At 40.6% G+C, this 27,177-nt stretch overlaps 1 protein-coding gene across 1 annotated transcript; it reads left to right on the forward strand.

Annotated features, from left to right (window-relative positions):
- Positions 1 to 11,527: 11,527 nt before the first annotated feature.
- On the forward strand, positions 11,528 to 26,211 carry DSCC1 (DNA replication and sister chromatid cohesion 1). The gene is made up of 9 exons (XM_030012697.2): positions 11,528 to 11,773; positions 13,724 to 13,892; positions 16,305 to 16,439; positions 19,422 to 19,512; positions 20,840 to 20,978; positions 21,935 to 21,987; positions 23,214 to 23,371; positions 23,928 to 24,076; positions 24,877 to 26,211. Exons 1-9 carry the CDS (start codon positions 11,604 to 11,606, stop codon positions 24,983 to 24,985), a joined length of 1,173 nt encoding a protein of 390 aa, XP_029868557.1. The 5' UTR covers positions 11,528 to 11,603; the 3' UTR covers positions 24,986 to 26,211.
- The last annotated feature ends 966 nt before the right edge of the window (positions 26,212 to 27,177 follow it).

Consider the following 27,177-nt stretch of genomic DNA (forward strand, 5'->3'; position numbering starts at 1 on the left):
AGCTAACAGTAAGGCATTCCTCAGCCAGGAACATGACAGATCTTTGAGCTGGAGCCCTGGGACACTTTAAAACTCCTCCTCCACCACATCAAGAGAATTAAGAAGGGCCCCATAGGCCTGGTGGAGAGTTGGTACCACAGGCATGAGGGGAAGCTCAAGTGTCTTCCAGTGACTTTTGATGACGCTGGAGGCTCTCTGGCATGCAGTGAGGTATTAGGCTACACATTTCAACCCCCAAAGTCAAGATGCTGGAACATCATGCATGAATAGGGACATTGTATTAGAGTACTGGTTTTAGAAAACATTCTAGTAATTTGTATAAACTTTCTTATCTCACTGAGTAAATGCTCAAGTGGTGAAACGCTAAATATTTACATAGTGAAATAAGAATGTTGCTTTCACTGCTTTAAAGTATATTGCATCTGTGGCCTACATTTTGACTTGATAAATTAATGTGAGATTTGATAAATTAGTTTTTTAGTCTCACTAATTAACTTTCCACAAGCTTATTTTAGCATGAGACATTCACATGAAAAAATTACTAATATTCATGCGTGTACTTCTCATTTCTCCTATGGCATTGCTCCTGAGTCCCATATAAGGTTGTTTGTCTTTCCCTTTCTGGGATGACTAGAGCTTTTTAAACAGGAAAATGACAGACAAATCATTAAGGCATTGATCACCTCATGCAAAAGATGGTGAAGCACTTCAGGAAGAAAATGCATTAGCAGGTAAGCTGTTTGATGGGTTAACAGCTTTGGTTTTCCTAACATCTTTTGCATAAGAGCCAGCATTATGTACATATCAAATTTAGAAATACTTGGTCCCTCTCTTACTGAGGAAGACAAATTCAAAATAGTTTTTTGGCTTTTAAGTTGGCCTTTCACTTAAGTAGCTCTTGCAACACTCACACAAAATGAGTGTGGGGTTTTTTTTCTATATTCCCATGCTTATTTGCAAAGAGCTCACTTGTCTTTGTGTTTCAACTGGTTCACTTCCTTAGCTCTAGAGGCCTGGCAAGGGGAACCAGAGGAACTACCAGGTATTGTCCAGTCTCCCCTCCTCTTTTCAGGGTATGTACAATAGTGTTTCCCATTCTTGGCAGTGCAGAGATTACATTCATTGCTGCTCATTTGCTGCTCTAAGTTCAAACAATTTAAGTTTTCTGCTAGGAACCAGTCAGAAGGATCAGTGTTTGTGTGATTCAAAGCACTGAATGCATCTGGCCGAGCTAATTTTAGTCTTGTGATAAACCACAGGAAAAGTTAGTAAGTTTTCAGCAAAAAAAAAAAATCCATATGTTTTAAACTTCTCTTTTTCTATTATAACATCCAAGTTCCTGCAAAAGCCACCATGATGAGATAACAGGAGGAATTTATCATAATCTGTCCAACATTTCAGCACTAGAGTGAGATTCATATCTGTTTAGATTCTTATATTTCATGCGGCACTGACCTGGTAATCGTTATAACAGTGAGCTGAAGTGCAGAGAAAAAGGCATTTTGATCCTGAGATATGCAGAGACAATCTGAAAGGGGCTTCCTAAGCCTGTCCTTACTCAGCTTTTCTATTTTGTGTTAAATGTTCAAACACTGACTGGGCCAGAGACAGTGAGATTCTTGTGCAGACTGACAGCTAAAGCATGCCCAGGAGATGCGTATGTGTTTTAGTGCTTGCTCCTGTGAACACATAAATATTTTATGGAAACAAACAGCTTCAATAAGAAAAAAGATCAAAAATGCACATCAGACCAGCAGAGCCAATAACTCAAGTTGATGGCATGGTCTGCTAAACCAGCCTTTTGCTCTACCCAGTGACAGTGACGCCTCTTGTTCTATACACGCAAGTCCCTCTACTTATCTGTTATACCTGGAACATCTTCTATTTTCTCTTATTTCATATATTTGGTAGTTTTGTAATAATTTCTAATTTTGAGCATCACAAAAATATTTACTTGTCAAAAAGCACCTGTAAAACTGGCAGCAACCTTAAATCTTTCCAGATTTCGTATGTATTTCCAGTAGTTCTTTTTTGGTTTGTTTTCTCCCTATTTTATTCTGCATCTAACTGATAGCAATTATGTACTCATTCAGCCTGAGCTATGTCTACATTGTATGATTAGCCGAGGTCGTAGTCCGGGACTCTTGCAGTATCCAGCTTAGTGCACTGTCTGGGAGGTGTGAGTCAGCTGGGAAGTGTGACTTAGAGCTGAAAAGGAACTGCTTTCTAAACCACATCTCAAGTGTGAAGACAACACCTACCAGCTAAGTGGTAAAAGCCAGCTTCTTAAGCTGTCCCCCAGCTACATCTGTGTTAATGCACAAGATCAAAAAGGTTTGCTTAAACCACCGTGGCTTGAACTGATGGTTTGACTCTGCACTGTAATCAGCCCTGAACGCTCAGGCGCCTTTTTTTTTTTTCTCCTTTGAGAGGCAACACCTAAGAGCTGAGATTCAGTCTAAAACACTGTTCCTTACTAGTCCTTGGCTACATATTGCTGCTTCTCAGCCCGAGTTTCTGTTGACTGTTGCTCTTTGCACGCTGCCCGTGGTGGAGCACACTCTGCCTTAGGCGATCTGGCTCTTCTGTGCCCTGGAGAGAGCACCACAGCAAGGCGTTGGGGTGGGTGGTGGGTACGAGCATGCAGCGTGCATGTTATCTGTGGATGCGTGGTTCTGGTAGCAGGAACAGATGCAAACAGTGTGACAGGATGCCAAATAGCTGCTGCCATAAGTTGCAGAATTGTACTCCCCTATGATTGATGAGGCTTTTAATAAAAAAACCCCAGTCTTTGTCAAAAAGTACTCTACAAAGCAGAGGTTTCAGCATTGTCTCCATCCTTAACCACATGGCACCCTGCCGTTAGGTGAGGCTGTGTGGCCCACAGAGGCATGCCGTGGCTGAGGAACACCCGCCAGGCCAGCGAAGCTGCTCCTCTGGCTGACGGGCGTCTCTGGGGCACAGGCGGCAGGCACACCACATTGCAGTTATGCCACCAGTGCTGCGGGATGTCAGCAGCACTACAAACCGATGGCATCACTCGACTCCACTGGGATAATCACCACCAGCAGCTGCTCTGGCTCACCAAACTCCGGTCTGTTTATGTCTGTGAAATAAACTGTTTCCAGCAGATATGTGTTTAATCACTCTGCCACCCTGTGGTCCTTTCAAGAATTTAAGTACGAAAATGCCTGTTAGAAAATCGTTGTGAACTGATGCTTGACAAAAGAAAAGGACTGTTAAATGAAGCTAATGGTAATTTTAAAAGGGAATAATGTTTAGACAATACAATTTTTGCACAGGATTACAAACACAAACATACTTGACCCCATCACTAATCTCCCTCCGCAATGAACACCAAAATAATTACCCAATCTAGTAAAAATGAAAAATTAAAGTCAGTAAAATACTAGATAAGTCAATATTCTCTTCTGGGAAAGCACCTTGCAAGGAAGTGTTTGTCTGGGACCTCCTGGGTTCTCAAAATATTTATGGATCTCTTAGAGTGCTGAAGCAATGAGATAAACTCAGTAGAACATGCTTCTAAAATAAGTCAGATACTGCATTGCGCTGAGATACAGCAAAATGATCGGATATGACCAGTCCCTTTATTGAACCAAAGAGAAGGTATTTTTGGTGCTACAGAAAAACAGAATTCTTTATGGAGAAAGAGTTTTGCTGTAGCTCTGCAGCAGGGAAACTGGGTGCCAAAGGAAATGGTGGAAGGAGGCACCAACAGACACAACGGGGATGAAGCAGAAACAGAGCAAGCTTTTCTCGTAAGAACAAATTCAGGTCTCTTGAAATAGAGAACCTGGTAACAATATTGCCAAGGGCTGAACTGTAGTGGGAACACTGTCCTGCTCTCAACATCTCAGCAGAAAAAAAGCATCAGAAAAACAGTCTGTAGTTGTGTCCAGGAAGAAAACTTCACCAAGGTGAGTTCACCCAGGGAAGAGGGGTGAAATGAGGATAAAAAGGTACAGGAAAGAGCTGTGAAGAGAAAAGGAATGGGGAGAAGAGAGTCCCACTAAGAAAAGAAGTGGGGCTTGAGCTGAAAAAAAGAGAGGGAGAGAATCAGAAAGGGAAGAGAGGCTGGAAGGAAGACAGCAGCAAGAGAGCCAGGCTGAGGTAGGAGGTGGAAGGAATAAATTGTCTTTGTGATGTCCCTCAGAGCTTTTCCCCTCTGTATTACACTGTCCTCACAGTGGGATGCTGCCTGTCTCAACAGCAACCAGCAGAGAGAAGAGACCTTTCCTCCCTGTCTGCATTGACTCCTCTCTCTGGAGAGAAGCCCTCCAAATTGTCACTCTTAAAGAAGTCAGTATAGAAAACTGGCCTGGAAGCATCTCAGGAGGCCCACTTACTGCACATCCCCACCATGGAATAGGATCGGCTACACCTGTGCTTTTCCTATAACCCAATTTGGCAGACCCCAGCGCCCACTCCCCCAGGAATGGAACTTGCATAGAATTTTTAATTAAAGATTTCTAAGTTCCTTAATTGCCTTTGATGTTTCTCTCATTTGAATTGTTAAATGTGGGGGGAAAACTCATTTAGCTCTTCAAAGAGGGTTTGAAGGGTAGTACCTCCCCTTAAGCCTCACACAGCATCTCTTTTCAAGAAGTTCATGATGAGAGCAGCCTCATCATCCACTTACCAAACAATTTCCCGGGGAAAGGCAATTCTGTTAGGTAATGTCCATGCCAAAACTGGTGACCCAGCTTCCAACACCTAGAGGGGAGAAGATGAGAGGCTAAGGATCTCTCTTAACTGTGGAGGCAATGAAGTTATTTTCTGAGTTGAGAGTCACTGCAGATCTGAGAGGCCAAAACATTCGATGAATGGAAAGTTACTTCTGTTGTCCAGTTATAGCCTGCTCCATGATGTCAAATTGTTCAGCATCTTAAGACATTGATATCCCTTGTGATATACTCACTACTAATCATTACTCACAGAGTTGTGAGAAAAAAATTCCAGCTCCTCATTGACACAGTGATTACAATGGAAAAACGTTTGGCCTCATGACAAGCTCTAGTATTCAGCAGCAGAAGAAAAAAACCCTACAGATGGTTAGGATCTACACAGAAAAAAAAAAAAACTATAAAAAATATAATTGATACAGAATCATTCATGATTTTGGCATAGGCCCTGGTAATACCTGATGAGGGGGGTAGATGGAAATCTTCAGAACAAAGTGTTTCTTGCAGAGATGTCTGCAGAGTTTTTTGCAGTTTCATGTCAAGCAGATGGTTTGGGGCTAAAAAGGACATGGGACAAGAAGGAATCCTAGGTATATTGGGGAACAGGATGGGAAGGGAATAGCCTGCTCATCTCACATTTCAGCACCAGGAGGAAAGATGAGAATGACAAAATCGAGCTAACTGGTAATTCTTGGATGGTTACAGCCTGAGATCTCATTATTCAACAGAACTGAGGATGAGACTATAAGGCCCTTCAAGCAGAAACAAGAGAAACAACTAGAATTTAACAGCATCAGGTATTTGTTCTGCAGTTTATAGATCATGCCAACATTGGGTATTTTGGACAGAATTTTTACAATGTGCTTATTGGTATTGTTGTTTTATTTTTTCCCTCTGTGAGGCTTCTGCTCCTTTTGTTACACAAGCTCTTCCTATATTGGCTTCTTCATGGTTCTCATCTTAGTTTTCATCCAGCTATTTTCCACTATCATTTTCCTGTACCACTCTACTCCTCCATTGTATACTCTTCACAAATAGAACATTTGATGCATTTTCCTGATTTTTTTATATTTTGCATAATATGGCTATGGTTTTCACATTAATTAATCTATTATTTATTTTAGATTCATACAGATATTATAGGTTTGTAGTTTGCTGGGATATACTTGTAATGTTTAGCCCTAGCAATGTCTCAAAAAATAATAATATATTAACCGCAAAAAAACCTTTCTGAGGTTACTACTATGCAGATACTAGTTAATCAAGAAGCCAGACAATATGATAACTTGCCAGATGACACATACTGATGTTTAGTATGTCACTATTAATAAGGTCTCCAGACCGAGACTTGGAATTAGCCACAAACCACTCTACACAGTATTTTAAAAAAATTACATTTAATTCCATTTATCTATAGACATTTATCTCCTAGACAATAGCAATAACACTGTTTCAAATAATTTTAGCAGCAGGTGTATTATGTGATTAAATTTTAGGGCCCGCAGTAAAGTATTGCTGTTAATTTTGCCAACTAGCAAAATCAGTTGAGTCTGAATTACAATTTTTGCTGTGATAGAAGCACTCTGGAGATCTATCCATAAAATGTAGATGGAGCAAAAGATTTTCATGGTGTACTCATGCATTAAATGACATGCACACCTGTCAAATACTCTAAATCTAAAAGGGACTGTGTCCCTATAATTAATATATTATTGAAAAAAAAAACATCCTGCTCTTTCACGCCAATGTTAACAGAAATCATTGCACCTTCCCACCCACTGCATCAGCATTTACACGGTGAGGACATGCTCTGTAGCTAAGAATGTCCTGGCTGACTCGCTGAGACTGGAGAAGCTATGAATGCAGGCTGGGTACCAGCTTGTTCAGGTTTTACCCCTCCTTATCATGAATGACAGCAATGTGGCATGACTGATCCTCTGGCTTTGTTTGCAATTACACATGCTGGCCTTGCAGAGAAATGACATAACAACGGAACAGGTATCTAGCACTAGTTGTCTCATCAGCATTGGGCATCTGGGTTCTTGTTTGTTACAACTGTGTACTGTGAAATTCTCAAAGTGGTTTCTTAACTGTGGTGATGGTGTTTGTGCCCTGGCTATTTTGGCATGTGCTCTCCAGCTTTGTGCTTGAGTGTTTCTTCTCCACTGTTTCCAGCACAGAACCAATTTTATGTCACTGAGATACTCCAAGCTATTGTAGAGTTTACACAAATATTTAGGTTTGGTTACAACTGTTTATTTTCTCCTAATCTGAATATAACTGTTTTGCATCTCCCTGGTGGCCTATTATAAGCGACAAGACAGCAGTTATCTGAGGTAGCAATGAGCTATCTGGTTATTCTTTCTACTAAATGGCTGGAATTTTCCCTGTTTGAGTCTTGGACTCATTATGTCCTGCTTTGTGGTGCTTGCTGGCTGACATCATCAGGTATGACAGTTTTACCGGGACATGATAATGCAAATTAATCAATGCCTGGAACACAGAATATGCAAGACACTGCTTTGCTATTTCAGCTATTCATTAAAAAAAAAAAAAAGGTTAAAAAAAAAGTAAAACCATGTCTAACTCAATAACCAACTAGCGAGAAGAAAAGCATGTGCTCTGGTGATTTAGGGGGTCTGAGTTTATTTAGGGTCCTGAGCTATGATTAAAACCTAAACATTGTGATTAACAGAGACAAGCACATCTAACCTTTATGAATTTGTCTAACTCTTTTGTGGATCGCACTCATTTTGACTTCTACCACATATCATGAGATCCACAATGTGTTGCATAGAAAGGTCTTCTCTCCTGTTATCCATAACTTACTTTCTGTTCATTTCAGCAGTATTCCCCAGCTCTTACTTTTGAGACAGACTAGACAACCATTATTCAAGATATGTGCGCAGCATAGATTTGTACAATGGCATAATTATATTTTCTGGGTTTTTGGTTTTTTTTTTTTTTTCTCTTTCTGGTTTTCCTAGGAAGGAAATGTAGCACATTCACTGTAGACAGTTATTCTCCCAGTGTCTCACAGGAGTCTGCGACATGGTGAAACGGCATTCAGAGCTCTTGTGCTCTAACTCCAGTCACACCTACAGGTCCAGCTGCCACGGTCACCTTCTGTGCTGAAGCACAATGGGCACGTCCACTGACAGGTATTTCTAGACAATGAGAAATTGTCATTTAATGGTGAAAATGTAACATACATGCTAATTTTAAATATTGCAGATGGCATTTCAGCTGAAAAAATAAATCCTTGAACTAAGTTTTGTGAGGCTTTAATCAAACTGAGCCTCTCTTGTGGAATAATCTCCAAGAACTGTAACTATGAATTGTGTAATTATCACCAGGCTGATAGCATGTTACAGTATTCGACTTTGGTGCTGTGTCAGTTTTTCCAGTGCTGGCTTTATTATCTTTTTATTTTCACAGCTACCTATGTTGTGCTTTGAAGAACAGTCAGAAGTTTCTAGAGTGTACATCTTTCTTTGACATTTAAACACCCCATTTCATGTAGCCCAGTTCTCTCACTACATTTTACTGTAGAGCTCCCAAGCACTTGAAATCACACCTAGGAAGTCATCCTCCTAATGTGCTGCCTGATAACTATAGCCTGACACTGGTAACGTGCACTGTTACAACATATGTTATGTTACCTTGTGGTTCATTGTTTTATGCCTTGGTTGTGGATCTTTGGAGTTATTTGAACTTCCTTTCTTTGATTTGTCACAGCTGCCCTTCATTTATTTTGCTGTTCACATCCTTGATGTTTGAGTCCTGAGAAACATTATACAGGGCCAGGAACTTCAAAAGCAAGACTATAATAATCTTCAACAATCCATTTTCTGTTTTGCTAACTTCACTCAATGTTAGTGAACCAGATCATTGCATTAACACTAATTTCCACTAATTTTAGTCAACTGAAAAACTACACCAAAGCTTATCTTGCTTGAGACTTGACTTCATTCCTGCCTCCCCTCCCCACCCCAGCGGAGGATGCAGGCTATTTAGTGGTTCAGTCTACCTCTCTCTTATAATGAGAGGTGTACCTCTCAGCTGCACACTCACAGCAGTCACTGAAAGCCTCAGATGTGCACCTTGGGGGCCTGACTTCAGCTGGTGATCAGTTAAGTTGGGATGGCTGAATTACTTGCTTCCTCAGCTCTTTCCTCCATTCTGCTACAGGAGAGTTTCACCCCTGCTTGTACCATAATGCTACATGCTCCTGAACCCTGAGAGTTTCAGCCCACCACACCAGCTCAAAGTGAAAACAGTACTCATTTATGCTACAGCAACTCCAGAGCAAATAAATAATCCCACAGTGTCATTATAAAAGGACTTCAGGATTCTGCCAAGCTCCCTTGCCATAATATGCATTTCCTTATATATTGACAGCAACATTGATGGTTCAGCATCTCCTTATTTTCTCTGCAATTCAAATTCATTAAATGATTCATCTGTGTTTCAAGAAACTAATTTCATGAGTTCCTACACAAACCAGTTTTTGTCAGTTAGGTCACTGCTCTGAAGCATTCCCAGTGAAAACCGAAGCATAATGCAAGTTGTTTCCTGAGAAATGAGCCATGTTTCCTATAGATTTATGTCCACATTTTTGCTGATAGGCCAGTTGCCTGCTGCCTCTCAGAATGGATCAGATCTGCTTTCCCCCTAAGTAGGGGCTCCAGTATATTGCCCAGCCACTGATTTCCACAAAACTTCTAGGAAATTTACCTGCCAAATTTGCCTGAACTTGAACAGCAACTTCCAGCATGGTAAGTGAGGGACAGGCAGAGAAAGATGGCAGGCAGCACAAGCATATACGTTTCAGCTCCTTAGGAAACAAGATGAAAAGCATCTACAACCACAACTACTAGGATAAACAAAACTGGTTGGAAAAATTAATAACTAGTACAAACGTTCCTGACCACAGATCAGTGTCAACTCCTGAATAACATTTTTTTTTTTTTTTTGCATTGGGTTTTTGTTATGTAGCAGAGCTCTTAAGATACAAACTCCATGAATTCATGCACTGGGTTAAGTTCCTTGGCTGTATCAGAATCTCCTTTTTTTATTCCACAGAATGAAAAGGAGAAAGGAGAAGAAGCAGGCATGCGAGGTCATTGGGAAATTGCACAAATTAAGGTATAAATTAAAACCAGCATAATTAAGCTGCTATTTAAACAGTTAAAAACTCTGTGAGCATTTACTTGATAGAACAGTGACTTTCTGGTTTACCTTAGAGGTGTGCAGGAACAGATTTACATTAAAGCAAAATGTAACAGTCTCGGATAAGGCTGTACACATAACAGTTTGCACCTACACGTTAGTAGAAACTAGTCAGAGTGCCTCAGGTTTCCTGTGTACACAGTGACTGTATTTCCACGTTTCAGTAACTGAAATAAAACATGAAAATATGATAGATGGCTGAGTCTTTGAACAAGCCACTGCACATGTGATAGAAGTAACTGCCTCATTACTTCAGTCAAAGTTTTCTCCAGGGCCAATTGCCTTGCTGGCACCACTCAGGCAAAGGACCTTCTGAAGGCAGAAGATGCCTGACTCAGTCACATGTGACAGGAGTTGCTCTCTGCTGGGCTGGGCACCGAACCAAGCCAGCTCCATCCCACTGGCTCCTGCTTCTGGTTCCAACATGAACGTGGTACTACCTCCTTGTCTGGGTCATTTCATGCAGGCTTATACCAAGCACAGAGGAACTCTGGAAGCAGATATACACAACTTAGGAGTACAAAGTAATTATTTGTTAGCTAATGCACACAGCAGACAGCTAGGACTAACACGCTACTAGGCCAAGTGTTAATATGCCCTGCAGCAAGAACTCAGCGTTTGGAAAGCTGGCCATCCTGGATGAGGCAGGGAAGAGGTGTCCTGTGCTGCTCCTTGCAGAGGACTGACTCTCAGTGGTGCTGAGCCACTGTCTTCTAAGCCTCCGCTTTGTTTTTTTTTCTTATGGTTAAAGGATGTCAATAGACTTCCTCTTGAACCTCTGAGCTGCAGACTATTTTCCATTGCAGTAATTGTGCTTGCCTGTCATTTTTACTCATCTGTCATGGCTTTAGCTCAAGCACTTCCTCACAGCTTCCTCAAGCAGACAGGGCCCAGGTCAGGCCACAGCGCGAAGCCCAGCTGGGCCCTGAGCCACGGAGAGACGAACCCCCCTCCGTGGGGCCTGTGCAATCCCTTTCCTAAGGGATCACGAAGCGACGAGAGCCAGCAGATACTTGCCTTCGGTCAGACTGTCCCCACAGCTGTCCTGACAGGACGAGCAGGGGTGGGTGATGCCAGTGGGTGCCCACCCGCAGCTGCCTCACCCTGTGCCTTCCCAGCCACAGCCAGGCCCCGTAATGGCAGCTCGGAGGGTCGGCCTCTCTCTCTCCACCCTTGCTCTCACGCTCCGGTCTCAAGGAAACACCTACAGGGTGCTGCCTCAGTCAGAGCTGGGCAGGGGCTCCCATACTGGGCCTCTTTTTGTTGTATTTTATAGATATATTTCATTTAGGGCATTTTGTGGATTTTTATGGCAATTTATTGGCACGTAGAGATATTTTCTTGCAGCCCAGCCCGGCTCTAGTGCAGAAATCGGGATCAGACCCGCTGTAGGAGCGGCACCCCTGCGAGCTGAGCTGGGCCGGGCCTCGCCGGGCGGGAACCGGCTGCGCCTGAGAAGAGCGATTCCCCCTCAGCGTAACCCCGACCCGCTGCCTCCCGCCCCGCCGGCCCCGGCCGGGCGCAAGGCGAGCAACCAACGAATCCACCCGGCCGGCGCCCGCCCCGCCGCCTGCCGCCCCGCCCCTTGCGGCGCCGGGGCACCGCCTCGGCGTGGGCGGGGGCTGGTGCGGCGCGGCTTTTCGGAAGAGGATCGAGCCGTCGGGCGCCATGCGGAGCCGGGCGGAGGTAGACGCTACGTTACGGACGGCGAAATTGAACCCGGCGGAATTGTTGCCGGTCGTGCACTGCCTCAGTTTCGGTCCGCAGGCCGGCGCCGGCGAGTGCTGCCTGCTGCAGCTGGAGCCGGGTCTCTGCGCCGAGCTGGAGGCGGGACGCAGGTACGGGCGGGCTTGGGGCGCCCCCTGGAGGGCGGGGGGTGTCGCCGCCGCCCGGGCCGCGCTTCGCCTCAGGGGGCCGCGTCCGCGGCCCCCTGAGGCGAAGCGCGGCCCGGGCGGCGGCGACACCCCCCCCCGTCAGTCCCGGTACGTCGATCGGAGGCAGGCTGAGGGACCGGGGCAGGCCCGCCCGGCGGTGGAAAGCTGGAGTTTTCGCACCCTTGCAGCTCCGCCTCGCCGTGAGTGGGAGAGTCAGAGTAGCGGCGCGGGATGGGTCTCATCTTTAGCGTTCCTGAGCTGGCGTGGCTCTTAAACGGCGCTTTTCCCAGACTTTAATTAACACCCAGACTTCTGATAGGGTGAAGGCGTAACTGCCCCTTAAACCTGGCTCAGTTATATTGGAAATTAAAAGCTAGCACCGCCTAAAATAAGCTGGACAAAGCGAACATCACCAGCTCTTTATGATGGGTATTTACAACACGTTTAGATTGTTTCAGCAAAATAACTGTTGTGCGCGTTAAAAAAAAAAGAAAAAGATGGGATAGGGGATGGGTCATGTATTGTTACGCTGTGAGTCAGTAACAAGGCTCAGTTCCTGTTCCCTGCCTATTCAATCTGATCGGAGTAGCAACTTTATTGCTAAGGTTTCCCACTTCTGTAGGCTGTTGTAAGGAGGACTGTTCTCTCATTTTCTTAATTTTTTTGCATATGGAAAAATTGCTTCTCATGAGATTTCTAGCAGAAACTGAGGAGAGTTTCTTGCCGGGCATATAAAGATAGATGCCTAAAAATTTGTGTTTAGGAAAGGAGATTATGTCTGTAAAAGAATCCCTCTGGCCTCTGAGATTTTCTTACTGGAACTCTTGACATCAGGTGGATGTCAGGGTGCCTACAAGTTAGACAAGCGGAACAGCGAAGGACGTACAATATTAGCATAGGCATTTGGTAGGATGGTTACGTGACATCTAACTCTGGACCAAGAACAGATTCTAGATACGTTTTTGGTACTGTTTTAAAATTTCTTCCTTTGCTCCAATGCCAGGGACATAACATAATGTTTAAAATGATACAATATTAGAATTCCCTCTAAAGAAAATAGTCCTCAGAGATGTATGTTATTAAGCCTGTTCACACTCAGTGCAACGTTGGTAAGGTGTCATTGGTTGGAGGCCTGACTCATGCTGAGGACCGCTTGGGGCACAGCTGAGCTCTGTTGATGCATGCAAGCTTTTGGAAGCAAGATGAGCAGTTTGATTAAATCGAACGAGAGCACTTAATTTAGTGTAGCCTGGGAGGAACTGAATGTTCCCCTGTTGTGGTCCTGCTTCAGTATTATCACGTCCTCACTAAGAATCTCTATTTAATCAAGTATGTGAACTGGAGAGGGGGTTTGCATTGATTCTTTGTACTGAAATGTTCTAGAAGATGGTCTTATTTCCTGCGTGGAATTACTTGCAAGAAAATGTGTATGCTTTTGAGAGAGAATTATCTGAAGGGCACTGCACAACAGACACAATTTCTGTTTGCTTTCTTGTTTCACAATGGGCTAGTTTCAGTCCTTATTAAAAAACAACTCTAGTTGTAATCTAATTTCTAAGATTAGTGAACTAGTTCAGGCTTTAAGCATCATTTCATCAGTGTTTTAGGGGAGTCATCTGAATAGGCAGGTGAAGTGGTTTGACCGTGATCTGCAGAAAAACCTTGAATGCTCGTCTTTCAGAGTGCAAAAACTCAAAAAGGAGAGGAAAAAACATAGTGTGAAGATATTTTAGATTAATTGACAATTACATCTTTATTTTGGTATACTGTGACTGCTGCTACCAAATAGAACTGCAGTTTGTAACTTCTTTACCAACGTATAAATGTGAAAAAAATATCAGACAAGTTTAATAGGTGTTCATCCTGAAATAGAGGTAAAAATACATCTTTATTTTGGTGCTATTTTTTTTCCAGCCTAGTAATCCGTGGTGAAAAGGATGAACAAGCAGTGTTGTGCAGCAAAGATAAAACTTATGACTTGAAAATAGCAGATACCTCAAATATGCTGCTGTTTATTCCTGGTTGCAAAACTCCAGAACAGCTGAATGCAGATCAAGCATCTTGTAATGTTATTCATTCACAGGTATGTCTTTCTGGGTTTTGTTTGTTTGCTTTAATTCTCTACTTTCTTATTCTCTATAATTTCTTGTATTTTATCCAAGATGCACATGTGAAACCGGGCTGGTATTCAGTTGCCTAAACATAGGCTTCTAATGCCATTTTAGATGCCTTGTGGTATTGGTCTAGCTACGAGCTGCCACTGCAGAAGGACATGAGTCTCCTGTAGGTTCTTTGTATATTGAACAGCCCCAGAAGGATGTCTTTATAAATACGCTTTATACACAAGGGGCATGCTATACCTTAGGGTGTCCAAAATGGCTCTGGGGCCCTCCTTTAGGCAATTGAACTTTATCCATAATGTATGATAATTATTGTTTCTAAGAAGTTAAAATTTTGGTTCATTTTCAGTGGATAGTAATTACTTGTGGTAGGTATTAAAAGCTTTACAAGAAAATCTGATTTCTTATAGCAGCTGTTTTTAAAATAAGCTTTTTTCAAATTGATTCTTAGGAGTGCTTTCCCCGAAAGGCAGATTATACCATGTCATGCCTGAATATTATTTTTTAAATACAGAAATATATTCAAAGGTGACTCTCTTTCAACTAGCATCTGGAAAGATTTGTTGGAGTGAATGATTTTAGAGTTCTCAGTTTAAAGAATTCATTGTTCACTGCTCTTCTGAAGCATAGTTAATAAAATTTTACTAAAAATAGTTAGGCAAATATTATTACTAGGTCATTATTTGCTGTAATGGATATAGTGACATCACTGAGGAGTAATCCTGCTTGTCCTTAGATGAACATAATAAATCAAAACAACATAATTTCTTTTGTGAGGTCAGCAGTTCAGCTAATAGAAAAAGTTAATTCAAACTAAAGTAGATTAATGAGAAAGTAATATTCTTCCATATTCTTTTTCTTGTTATGTTTAATGATCTCACTAGTTCTCTGAAGTCACGCATGCCAATATAATATAAATGTGATTTGCTTATGAATTGTTTTTTGAGTTGTATTTCTAAGAGCTTTCTTAGTGTTTTCAAAAACTGTACCTAGTGTATTGGCACTGCAAATTGTGAAACATAGCAAAAGATACTATGTTGACTCAGTATTTTGGGGCTTCACTGCTCTTCTGTAGTCTTGGTGCTGCTTTTTGTGCCACTTGCAAGGCTAATACTCGCAGCCAAAGCATCTGACGTTTTATTCACCTCACACAGACCAGCTCCAGTTATGAGCTTTGGATTATAAATTAGAATTATTTATTTTCTTTCCTGTGCAGCATTACCAAATTGCTCAGAAAAGAACTTGGCAGGAAAAAAAAATCTAACACTTAGGTAAATGCCATTTGACATGGAGGGAAAGAAAAGCTTAGAAGTTTATCAGGAAATTAATATTTACCTGAATTTTGTGCCAAGCAAGCTATGGAATAGTTAGATTAAAAACTGAGAGCTTTCTTTGTCTTAGAATTTGGATAGGACTTCTACATATAGGTGGTTTGTTTATAGTTGATTTAAATGGAACATTATTTTAAAGTTTTGGGGTGTTTTTAATGGATGACCTTTAAAAAAAAAAAAGTAGCCTAGTAAAGCATTTGGGGTATTGGAAAGTACTATCTGGATGCTTTTTCATGGAGGCTTTTTTACAAGGGGGCTAGTGGTTGGGTCAGGAGTCATGAACCAGGTGCCTGTTCTGCCTCTGCCATTCTGTACCCGCTTTTGTTGGTTTGGTAGATAGCAGAAACAATGCTGAAAGGCCTCCAATACTCTGTCCTCTTCAGAGAATCTTCTAGGAAACCCAGGCTGTACCCCATAAAACACCTCAGGATCGCTCTGAAAGTAAAGTTTTATTAGATTAGTCCTGTTGAATCAATTACACCTGAGCTTCCTGTTGCATGCTTTTAATTTGTGTGTTGAATCAGAGTAAGGAACAGAGATGTCTTTTTAGTTGTGTGCAAGTGTAGCTCTGTCTCATTAATGTCTGTTTATGATGATTCATTAAGGTGTAAAAAGACCATGAAGTAGATCCCAAGCATGGGAAGAAGTGAGGAAGATGGAAGCCCCCTCATAATATAGGAGGGGTTTTATGGCAGTAATATAATTTAGTATTAAGAGGAAAAGAAATGTTGACAAGAATTGTGCAGGAATATATCCCATGGTGATATTCTATCATTTGCATGTAGAGGTGAGTTGTTCCCTTTGTCATGTGCACTATGAACGTATTTTTATCAACCAGTAGTGGATTTTTATTCTTCATTGCCTGTGGTAAACTTTTTTATTGAAAATATTACAACGATTGTTTCATCTTTGAAGTAATTACCCTATTAATAAACTCTTGTTCTCAGTGACCAGGTTAACACTTGTTGCTGATAATTTTGGTAAGCTGCTTTGAATCCAAATGCTATATTAAAATGTCTTAAGAGTCACTGCTTATTCTTGTAGATTGCTGGCTTCTCCAATAACTATTGGGAATTAAGGAGATGTCGACCAAAACTGAAGAAACTGAGGAAGCTTTTAATGGAAGATCCATATGAAGGGCCAGATAGTCGGAAAGATCAGACTTTGACATTTTCAAAGGTAAATCAGCTACGTAAACTACTTTCTTGTAATTGGTAATGGACAAATTAAAGTGAAGATACATTCTTAACTAGAAAAATGCCTTTCCTCCCATGTTTCACAGTGCTGCTTTGAGTCAATTTTTTAAGCCTACTGTTCTAAACAAGTTGGTAATTATTAGCACATCCACTGAGTAGCAGGTAAGCACCTTTTTTTAGTAAAAAGAGGAAAAGGAGGGGCACTGAAAGAGACTGGGGATTTCCCTTTTTATATGGGAAGTTTCTTGAAGACAGTCTTGAGAACCTTTTCTAAGTTTTGAGAGCTATATGACTACTAAGGTATAATGCAGCCTTTCCTCCTCCTTTGGGGCTGTCAAGTATGACGTGTCATGTATGAGCAAAGTATAAGGTCAGAGGACACACATGTGCAAGTCACTTGCCAATCAGTAATTTATGATGACAAGAAGAAACAGGGAGTTGCAGAGAATGACAAGGATGATATGAGACAGAGAATAAGACTGACACTACAAGAAGGGAAAGCACAAATAAAATCCTGTCCTCCTGCCCTTTTATGTTTCCAGGAAATCCAATTTAGGATCTAAAGAGTAATGGAGATATTTGGACTGTGCAGCATATGATCTCGGATAAAAGGCTGATAAAAATCCTGGGGTTTTGTTAGTTTGGTTGGTTTTCCTTTTGACTTTGGAGCAACCATTTCTGTTTTTTAAAGTATTTTACCCTAAAAATTTGGCTGAAGCTGATACCAACAAATCATTTGTGTGTGCTTGGATATTACTTTTCTCCCTTGGAGAGAAATGCTTCCTCTCTCTTTATGGGTGATTAACAGACCAATTTCTGATCAGTTTCAGAATCTTTCCTCCAGCATTGCCTTTTTCCACCTACTCTGGTCTAGGCACTGAAGTACATACAGCAAAGTAAGGGATGGCAAAGGGAGAAGGGCTTAAATTGTCCAGAAATTATAAGCATTGACAAATGCTAGCAACACAAAAATGTCACATGCAATAATATTTATTGACAATATTGAACGAATATTATAAAAATATGTCAATGTCTCGCCAAACATTAGTGCCTAATTTGAGGACTGATCTTCTCCATTTGTTTTGAAGGAGAATGTATTTCCTATATTAGCTTACTGGAGAACAGCTAGATATATCTGATATAAATGTATACAAATTTTATCTTGCCACTGGTGGAACTTTAAATGAATCTGAAAGCTCTCCATGGGAAAGCTGTCTTTCCTGTGGGAGTAATTCTCATTGGATTCCCGAACAATACAGGTGTAGTAAAGATTTCCACTGTGTTGTTTGCTTACACTTAATATTTATTGTGTGCTGGCAACTAATAAGCCACCTTTAAGCTGTTTGAAAACAAGTTACTCTCTTTTGGCGGTTTACTGTAAGCTTCTTATGGTTTTCAGTACTGTATCATATGCAGAGAACCACAGCAAAAGAGCCATAAGAAACTATAGCACTATAAGGAAGCCTGTTGCATAGTGATGTGAATTAACAAACTGCAGGAAAACTTATAAATGGGCTAGTACACAGCTTGTTCAGGATGCACCAAATTAAAATCCTGGATTTTACAGTGAAATGACAAGGCATACTGAAATGATCACACGCATCAGTGTTAAGGATAAAAAAAACATATTGAATAGATTATCTGGAAATTGCTGGTGTGGACATGGTGCAAGTCAACCCATTCCATTTTATGTTTGCAAGGGTGATGCAGCTGACAAAAGCGTCAGAGCTGAGAGCAGTCATTTCTTAAAAAAAAAAAAAAAAAAAAGCTGTTGGAGTGCTAGCCAGGCCTCAGAGGGGGAAGAAATACCAAGGACTCCTGTGCAAGTTGTTATCTGAATGGCAGTATCTAAGTCACAAACACACTTTCATATTGATCTGGGAATATTTTTGCTCTCAATTGCTAGCAGTGTTTTTATTAAGTACTGTATACTGTGGTCATCCCTTGCTGAAATACTGATGTGAGTTCAGTGCTGCTTAGCCTGATGATGTTTCAACATACTGTCTAATAGGAATGGCACAGCAGGAAGCGGAGACCTTTATGTATTTATTAAATGCTTCTTTAACATGTGGATGTTCCAAACTTGGTGTTGGTTTGTTCCATTTGTGTTCCTGTAGTCTAACAGATCTCAAGTACTTAATCCAATTTTTTTCTTTTCTGATAGGAAATATTCTTATGCTATAATCAACAAAACTTAAATATTAGAGTTGATTAAAAAGGCTGTAAGGCAATTAAAAAGGGCTGCAAGGCGAATAAAGGAATTAATGAAACCCTGTTTCCTCTGGATTTGTCTGGCGTTCCTTCCCTTTACTTCAGTCCTCATGATACCTTCTGTTCCTCCCATGTCTCCTAAATCTTTACCAGAGTATCCACAGCACCCTCCCATCTCAGCAAGTAACTGTTCTGCAAGGAGCTGTATGTTCTGTGGCTGGCTCTGTGCTACATGTCTGCTAATTGGTTAGCAGACACCAAAACACAACACTAACTGTTGAGGTCATGCTGGAGGAGGCTTTCACTCAGTGGAGGTACTAAGCTGGAGTTCTGACTTCTATCCAGAAGTGATAAGTGATTTTTGTTTTGCCTTTTCTTTGAATCTTACAGATCAAAATATGTGGTTTAGGGAAGACAGAACACATTCACTTTTCATTCTTGCTGTGATACTTACGATGCCTACTTGCACTAGTTTGACATCCTGGGAATACAGGTATATTACTTATGCATGGCACAAACACTTCCCTGTGGTTAGACTGGTTTGTATATTCAATAACCCTTTGAGAAAATGTTGTAAGTTACAGGAAGGGTTTCAGAGAGTGTGGTAAACATTAGCAAATTCAGAGTCTGGGGAAAAAAACATCAATCTTCTAAGTTTTTCTTTCATTATATCTTAATAAGGCATTTAGCATGCTTGCTGAAGCAAAGGAGGAGTAAGGTTAACCTGTTTTATTTCCTTCTTTCCTTGTTGCAGTATACAACAGAAGATTTGTTAAGTCTGATTCAAGCAAGTGAAGAAGAAATACTGCACCAATTGCAGGTTATAGATGCCTGCAAAATTGAAGGTATTTGTCTCTAAAGAATATTATTGCCTATGAGGAAATAACCCTGCTTTTATCCCCAAAATATCTGTGTCTCCTTTTTCTAAGGCCCATTCCACATCCTCATCTTTCAAGGTGCAAGTTAATTCAAAGTACTAATATCTGCTTCCATAGTTCCTCTACTGCTATGAAGCTGATCAAAAGGATAAAACTGAGCAGGCATTGAGCAGTCTGGCTCTTCCCAGGGTAATTCCTTCTTTGCTGCTACAAACACTGGCATCAGAGTATCCCACCCATAGCATGAATATTTTTTGGCTGGTTGCCCTCTTCATGGATGAGTGGGTACTGCTTTCTGCAGTTCTAGAGGCAAAAATAGCTGATCCTTAGGTAACTCCAGCCCTTTCATAGTGTTTTGTTCCTCCCAGACAGGGTTTATCTCAGAAGTCTCCCTACTGTGTCAGGCAAGGCTGGAACAAGTGTGTCGCCTTGGGGCAGGTCCTACTCGTCATATAATTGGCCAAGCCCAAACCCTCACCTGGGTGCCAGGTGACAGCAGTCCTAGAGTCATAGAATAATATAGGGCAGAACTGAGCTCTGGAGGTTGTCAGGGCCAAACCCCTGCTTTAGAACAGGGCCAACTTGGAGCTGGCTGCTCAGGGCCTTGGCTGGTTGAGTTCTAAGCATTTCCAAGGGTGGAGATTGCACAACCTCTGTCCAGGCTGTTCCAGTGTTTGACTATCTGCAAGGAGAAAAAAATTCTCTTGATACCCAGCTGGGATTTCCCTTGTTGTAACTTGTGCTTGTTGCCTCCTGTCCCATCACTGAGCACCACTGGGAAGACTGCTGATCCATCTTCTCTATACCGTCCCATTAGATAGGTGGATCTCACAGATGACTTTCCTTGTTATTTACTGCTGCACAGCATCGTTGTACCAGATCCATGCTTTGTCACATCTGGATTTCTGTGAACTTGGCTGGACCTGAACTGCCACTTTGCAGGCCCAGTGCAATCAGTTCTGTTCATGCACCTCTGTGCCTGAATTAATTATTAGTTTTTCCAGGTCCGATTCATCTTGGGATGGGATTTGTAATGTCTTTGTATCTGTGGCACTTAATCTACATAAACAGTTATGAATAATTGAGATGATTTTATTTCTTTCTCCTTTACATTTGCTCTTACTATTCTGTTCTTTTTCTCTGTTTTAATCCTGAAAAGCACAGAATGCTGTCACTGTACTTTGTGAAGGTGTGACCTAAATGTCCAGACTCCTGTAGTGTATCTCCAAGGGAACAGAATTAAGGTGTTAATGTTTTCCTTCTAACGTTGTTTTGTGTTTTTTTTATTTGGCAGGATTTTGGAGAATTCTAGAATTTGACTATGAGATGAAACTCTTGAATCATGTGACTCAGCTAATAGACTCAGAGTCCTGGTCTTTAAGTAAGGTTCCTTTATGTACCTGCCTTGAGGAACTTGGATCTTTAGAGCCCAGGTAAGCAATTACTTTTAGTACTTAAAATTGTCTACAATTATTATTAACTATTACTAATTACAATCATTATTAATTATTTATTAGAATTGTAATCTTGTAACTCTAGATTCTAGTTACTGTGGCGTTAAGGATATATTTTCTTTGGGTCTAAAATATGCAAGGGCATTAGTAGTTTAGGCAGACAGGTTAGTAAACTGATTTTAGTGTATATTGGTAATAATTCCATTGATTCGGTAGTAGAAATATTACTACTGAATTGTAAATGGTGGAAGTAGCATGTACTTAAGCTGTAAATTGCTGGCCATCTTGAAATACTTGTTCTGAAGCTATAGCTAGCCAAAAATGTTCAGTTTAGCTCTTGTGTAATGTCTGACATGGTTGTATGTTTTCTGGTATAATACTGAATTCAGATTGTAAGAGTTGAGTTTATTGTACTGCCATTTGGAGTAATGAAATAATTTTCCATTTATTTGGCTTTTGGCTCAAAAAGAAGTCTTGCTTTAGTGTTAGTGTCTGTGGTTAGGCAGTAATCTTATGCCATAGTTTTAGAAAAATGCCTCCTGTTCAGTAAGGGATAATTAACTGCCAAATTTGTGACTTGTGTTGCTTCTCATTGGAAAGAAGTGACATCACAAGAATCTCTTTTCCTTGTTCTCCTTACGCCTTTTAGTCTTTACTAGTTATAACCAGAAAGTGGAAGAGACTTTCGGGGGTGACATGCTGAATTAACTCCCATCTGTCCTTTTTGTCTCCTTTTGTCCTCTTTTAACTTAGTTCTAAGTTCTTATCAATTTGTTTATTTCAGCCATGAAGATGTCTCCCATCCTCCATTCTCCTTGATTTTTTTTTTTTACTCTACCTGTTCCTTCATCTTCTTGGTAACTGTTTCTGTAATGTCCTAATGAACAGTTTTAAAACTAGATTTCTAATTTTTTTTTCTTTTTTTTTTTTTCCAGAGAGATGATAGAACATACTCTTTTAAGCTATGGAAGGAAATACATTGATGATGGTAAGTCTGGGAAAGCATACATATTTTAACTTTGCATAAAGGAAAGAGTTATTCATGAGTAAATGCAGATTTTGTGCGGGTGGCCCAAACAAATGCATTTGCTAATATGCCGGTAAAAGGAGGGAGCAAACAGTGAGCTAAAAATCAGTGAAATTCTTGGAGAAAGTTTCATAGGAAAAAGGACTATTAAACTGTACAAGACACTAGGGAAAAATCAGGAACTATCAGAGGTACCCGAAGTGACTTATTAGGTTTCTACAAGCCATAATTTTGTGACTAAAGACAGATCACTTGTAAAATTTAGATGGACTCTCTCTTTAGATACGCTGGGAGGTCTCAGATACCACATGTTTAAGCAATTAATTGTGCTATTGTGAATGGTCAGTGGTGTGTAGATCTCCCTGAATTCAGCTTGCCTGAAGTAGACATCTGTCTTTGGTCCCTTGAACTGCACCACAAGATCCATTGATTGTATTGATTAAATCTCCGTTGGCCATCTCACATATAGACATAGTATTTCAGTGCCTTAATCTGAGTTCTTCCTCACAGTTGCTTTCATCTCACCTTTGGCTGAAGTAGGAGTTGCACTCAACCTTAAAGGACACAGGAAAGTAGTTGGAGTGACACAGATTGTCATCTTGGTATATTTAGGCAGGTTACACAAAGAACAGGATTGAGTTGCAGGAAGCCCAGATGACTGAAAAAGTGGAAGGAAGTGTTTATGCCTGACATTGCTCAGAGAATTTTAGTCAAGGTAGTGAGAATGAAAATAAATTCTCCTTATTCCCTTAATCATCTAATATTATAAGGATGATTAAGGAAGTGAATGTTTTGGTTTAATTGTTCAACCACAGACAGCAAACTCTATATACAAGCCGTTCAGAAACAGGAATGAAAGCTGTAGGAAAAACAGTGTTACTGTGGAAAGGGGAAAAGGAGATATTGGGGGAAGGATATATATATATCTATCTCTCAATTGATATGAATTAATATTGTGGCTTGGGCAGTGCTGCACACACACATAATTTTGTGCTTAATCTGTTCTTGTGAATGAGAAGTACCATCGTTTATGCAAAGTAATACCAGGTCAGGTTACTCCCTGAGGAAAAAAAAACCAGGATACTTGGTTTGTAGAAGACTGTAGAACAGAATGGAAATAAGAGGCTGTTCTCTGTTTTTTTTATCAAAAAGCAAGAACGCAATATACACTGGTTTTTGTTTCTCAGCAGGGGAAGTTTACTTTGAAATGTATGAAGATAAAATATGCAGAGCTATAGCACAAATGCTTTTGCAAAATGCAGTTAAATTCAATCTATCAGAGTTTCATGAAGTCTGGCAACAAAGCGTCCCTGAAGGAATGACAACAAGGCTTGATCAGCTTAAGGTAAAAACCGTAAAGCAGTACAGATTCTTCCGTGAGTAGGCTAACTGACTTGTGTCATATGTGGATTTTATCGATTACTGGAGATGGATTGTGTTATTTCTGTCACCTTTCAAGTTAAAGTACTTACGATGTCCTCTGTGAGCACCGGTAGTCTGGAATCCTGACAATTCAGGTTTCTCTAAGTCTGGCACGTTTCACTGTTTGAAGAAAAGTTGCAGCTGTATAGTTAATACTTGTAACTAGAACAAAAGCAGAAGTCGAGCAGGCTGTAGTGACAGGCAGCAGAGTAGCAAGCACTATGAAAATCCTTTTGCTCAAAGGATGTAGAGAGATGTTGGAACTTAATGGATTTCCCCTCCCTTCTTGTCATAAAGGAAGTGATAAATACTGCCTGTAATACAGCGCCTTTATGATACTTTTTCACTTTGCCTCTAGTAGTGTTGTTTTAGAAGGCTTCGGAGGTGCAAAGGGCAACTTGTATGGATTATTGCCAGAAAGAAGGAAGTTTTATTGTTTTGTCTTTACTTAACGTTTTCTCTCTGGTGCTGATGTACAGGGCTTGGCTCTTGTGGATAAAGCCTCAAGACCAGAGACCATCTTTCTGCTAAAAGTAGAAGACTTACCCGAAGACAATCAGGAAAGATTCAACAGCTTATTCAGCATACGGGAAAAGTGGACAGAAGAAGATATTACCCCTTATATACAGTAAGGATATATTTCTTTTTATTAAGATACAATTAGTGTTATATTCTCCCCATTTTGCAGAGCTGACTTCTTAGCAGCTATGATTGCCTCGAATATTATACTTTCCATTTTAAATGAATACAAACTCTATATGAATAGAATTGGGAACTGTAGCTACATTTGTTGGATTTAAACTTGTGTAAAAAGCTGATCCTACTAAAGTTAAGTGGGTGATAATTCTGTCTTATTTGATTGAGGCAGACTTAAAGGATGAACCTCCTGACATTTATTATCAGCCTCCATATTTATAACACAAGAACTATAGAGCCATAGTGCTTCCTATACCGTGTCCTTTGTTCTTTTGGTGGTTAACCCTTACATTACAGTGCTATCTGGAAGGCCCAGCCATGATACATGTGAGCAGATATAGATGGTAACCCAGAAGTAACTGTATCAAACCTTTATGGGTGGCTCTAAATTTACTGTAATATAATTAAGTAGTTCAAAGCTAACTGTTTTGCTGGATTGAAAACCCTTTTGAGAGGAGTAATAATAAAAACCAACCAGCCCCCCTAAAAACCAAAATCCTTGTTTCTGAAGTAAATAATGTAGTTTTGCCTGTTGCTGAAATGTCAAGCCAAATTCTAAACTTTAGGTAATTTAAAGCATTATGTGACAGTTAACAGTAGTAGTTTGTTGGGGTTTATTTTTCCTTCCAATACCCTAATCCAGTTTATTGCTATATTTACAAGTATTTCATGGATTCATTTTGTATGAGAATCTCTCTAATGCCAATGTCATCTGCTTTATTTCCTCTATAGAGATTTATGTGCAGAGAAGCAGACAGTTGGTGCTCTTCTGACAAAATACGCTCGCTCCTCAATGCAGAACGGTGTTAAAGTTTATAATTCTAGAAGACCCATCTCATAACAAGTATTGCTTTAAGAACTGAGAGTACTGAATGGAGTAACAGTGAATGTTGCTTGTTGCTGCCTTCTGGAGAAAGGAGTTGTCAACCGGTATTATACAATGGTCTTGAGTTTAAGCAGCTAACCTTTAACAAGTTCTGTTTTCTGCTCAACTAAGTAGAATGTGAGGGCTCTTGCCTCTTCTAAGAAACTATAGTGTTATCAGCTGATGCCCACCTTCCTTTGCCCACCTTCTTTTTCCTTTGTGTCTGTAGTTATGCCAGGAGTCAAGCTACTTCTTGAATATACTTTACCTGTCTATCCATAAACTGAAGTCTGACATTAAAAATTAAAACCTCCTTGATAATAATTGAATCAGTTGAATTGATTTCAACAGCAAAATGGAATGCTTAGTCTTTTGCCCATTAATGAGCATTCTTAAAGATTAAGATTTTGTGGCAGTTTTGACATTTTGAATACTGCAGACTTTGACAAGCTCGTGAACAGATTATTCCTGACTGAGACTGCACTAGTCTTAATTTTGGAAGGTGGTTCTTTTTGTGGTCATGTCTGTGAGTAACACTGGCACGAGCTCTTGACACTTTAACACTTGGCAGAATTGCCTTTTAAATATTACAAAAAACCCAAATTGCAGTCAAGTGTGAAGATATGAGAGACTAGTTGGACATTGTGTTATGAACTTCCTATGAACTGCCATTAGAATGTAGCTGATGTAGAATTAATGTTTTACAGAAGACTGTCTTTGCTTTTTAAAGAGAGCTTATAAAATTTGTAATACGATTATTTTTTTTTTTAAACTTTGTTATGGCAAATAACTGGACATAGAAATTGTGTCTTGAAAACTTAAGGTGGAATATTACTCTGTGTAGAGCAATGAAACAGGATTTTTCTATGATATTGTCATAAAGTGGAGTGCCTGGAATTGAAATTTTGTAATCATTAAAAAGGATTGTTTGCATGTCAGTGAACCGGAGTTTAATATTAGGCATTTTTCAGATTTTTTTTTTTTTTTTTAAACTTAACAATTGTAGAGTTTTTATACAAAAAGCATTTGCTGCATCAGACTCAGATGTAAGGTATGAATAACCTTGGAACTACTAGCATGCCAAATGCAGGGTTAGCAGGGAGAGGAAAGAAACTATAAATCAAATGTAACTCTTCAGGTGGATGTGTGTATCCTTGGAATTCTGTTATAGATAAAAAGCTGAATAAAAACTACTTCCTGAACTCTGCTTATTCTTGCCCACTGATGCAAGATCAGTTCCCAGTGCTCCCCATTTCTGCATCGTACAAGTGTGGTGTGTGACCCAGTTGTGTGGAGACTCAGCTGGGTTCTAAGGGCAGCTCTCTGCCGGGAAGAATTGCCTTGTTCACTGTCTGGTTTCAACAGCTGTGGTCCTTTTGATAGCACCAGAAGGTTCCCTCTTGGAGAGATCAACGGGAATGTGAATGTGAAAGCCTTGGAAATAACTTCGATTGCATCACAGAAGGTGCCTTGGCCGACATACACAAAGACAGTTAATAGTCTTGTAGTCTGCGATACAACAGTGTATATTTACATGGGGTTTTGTTTGTGAAACAAACAAGAATTTAAGTATTACGTGAATAGAGCTGTATCATAATACTGAGGTAATGATTCAGGTTTATCTAAATTATTTTAGCGTGTGTAATCATTCTGCGTGTTCACGGTGCTTCTGCTTGTTTTGTCAGACATTGGAAATGAGCCGATGCTTTCTAAATTTCAAGAACTGCTGATGCTGAAAGGGCTAGCTCCATTACCTTCTCTCATGCAAGCATTTATTTTAATATAAAATAGATGGATCAAAACTTGCTTATAAAAGAACAAATCTTGGTGGTGAAGAAACTTCAGATTGTGTCCTCCTGACACTGTAACTGAAGACGCTGCGCAGCACACGCGGGGTGGGAGGGAAGAGGTCATCGGACCCAGTCTCACGGTGTGGCTCTGTGCCATGTTTCCAGCAGCGTCGTTGCCGTCTTAAATCCTTTTTCGGTTCAAAAGTGAAGACTGATGTGTTTCAGTACGCTCCCGTGAGCCTGGCCCCCGGGTGGGTTCAGGTGACCTTAGTTTGGCCATACGAGCGGATGTCAGCGCTCCTCACTCACTGGAGCGCTACGAGTCCAAGTGGGGCGGCTCACGCGTGTGTAAGCCGTCACCAGCGGGAGACCCGACGG

Source organism: Aquila chrysaetos, chromosome 4 (genome assembly GCF_900496995.4).
Source record: "Aquila chrysaetos chrysaetos chromosome 4, bAquChr1.4, whole genome shotgun sequence".
Classification (NCBI taxonomy): domain Eukaryota; kingdom Metazoa; phylum Chordata; class Aves; order Accipitriformes; family Accipitridae; genus Aquila; species Aquila chrysaetos.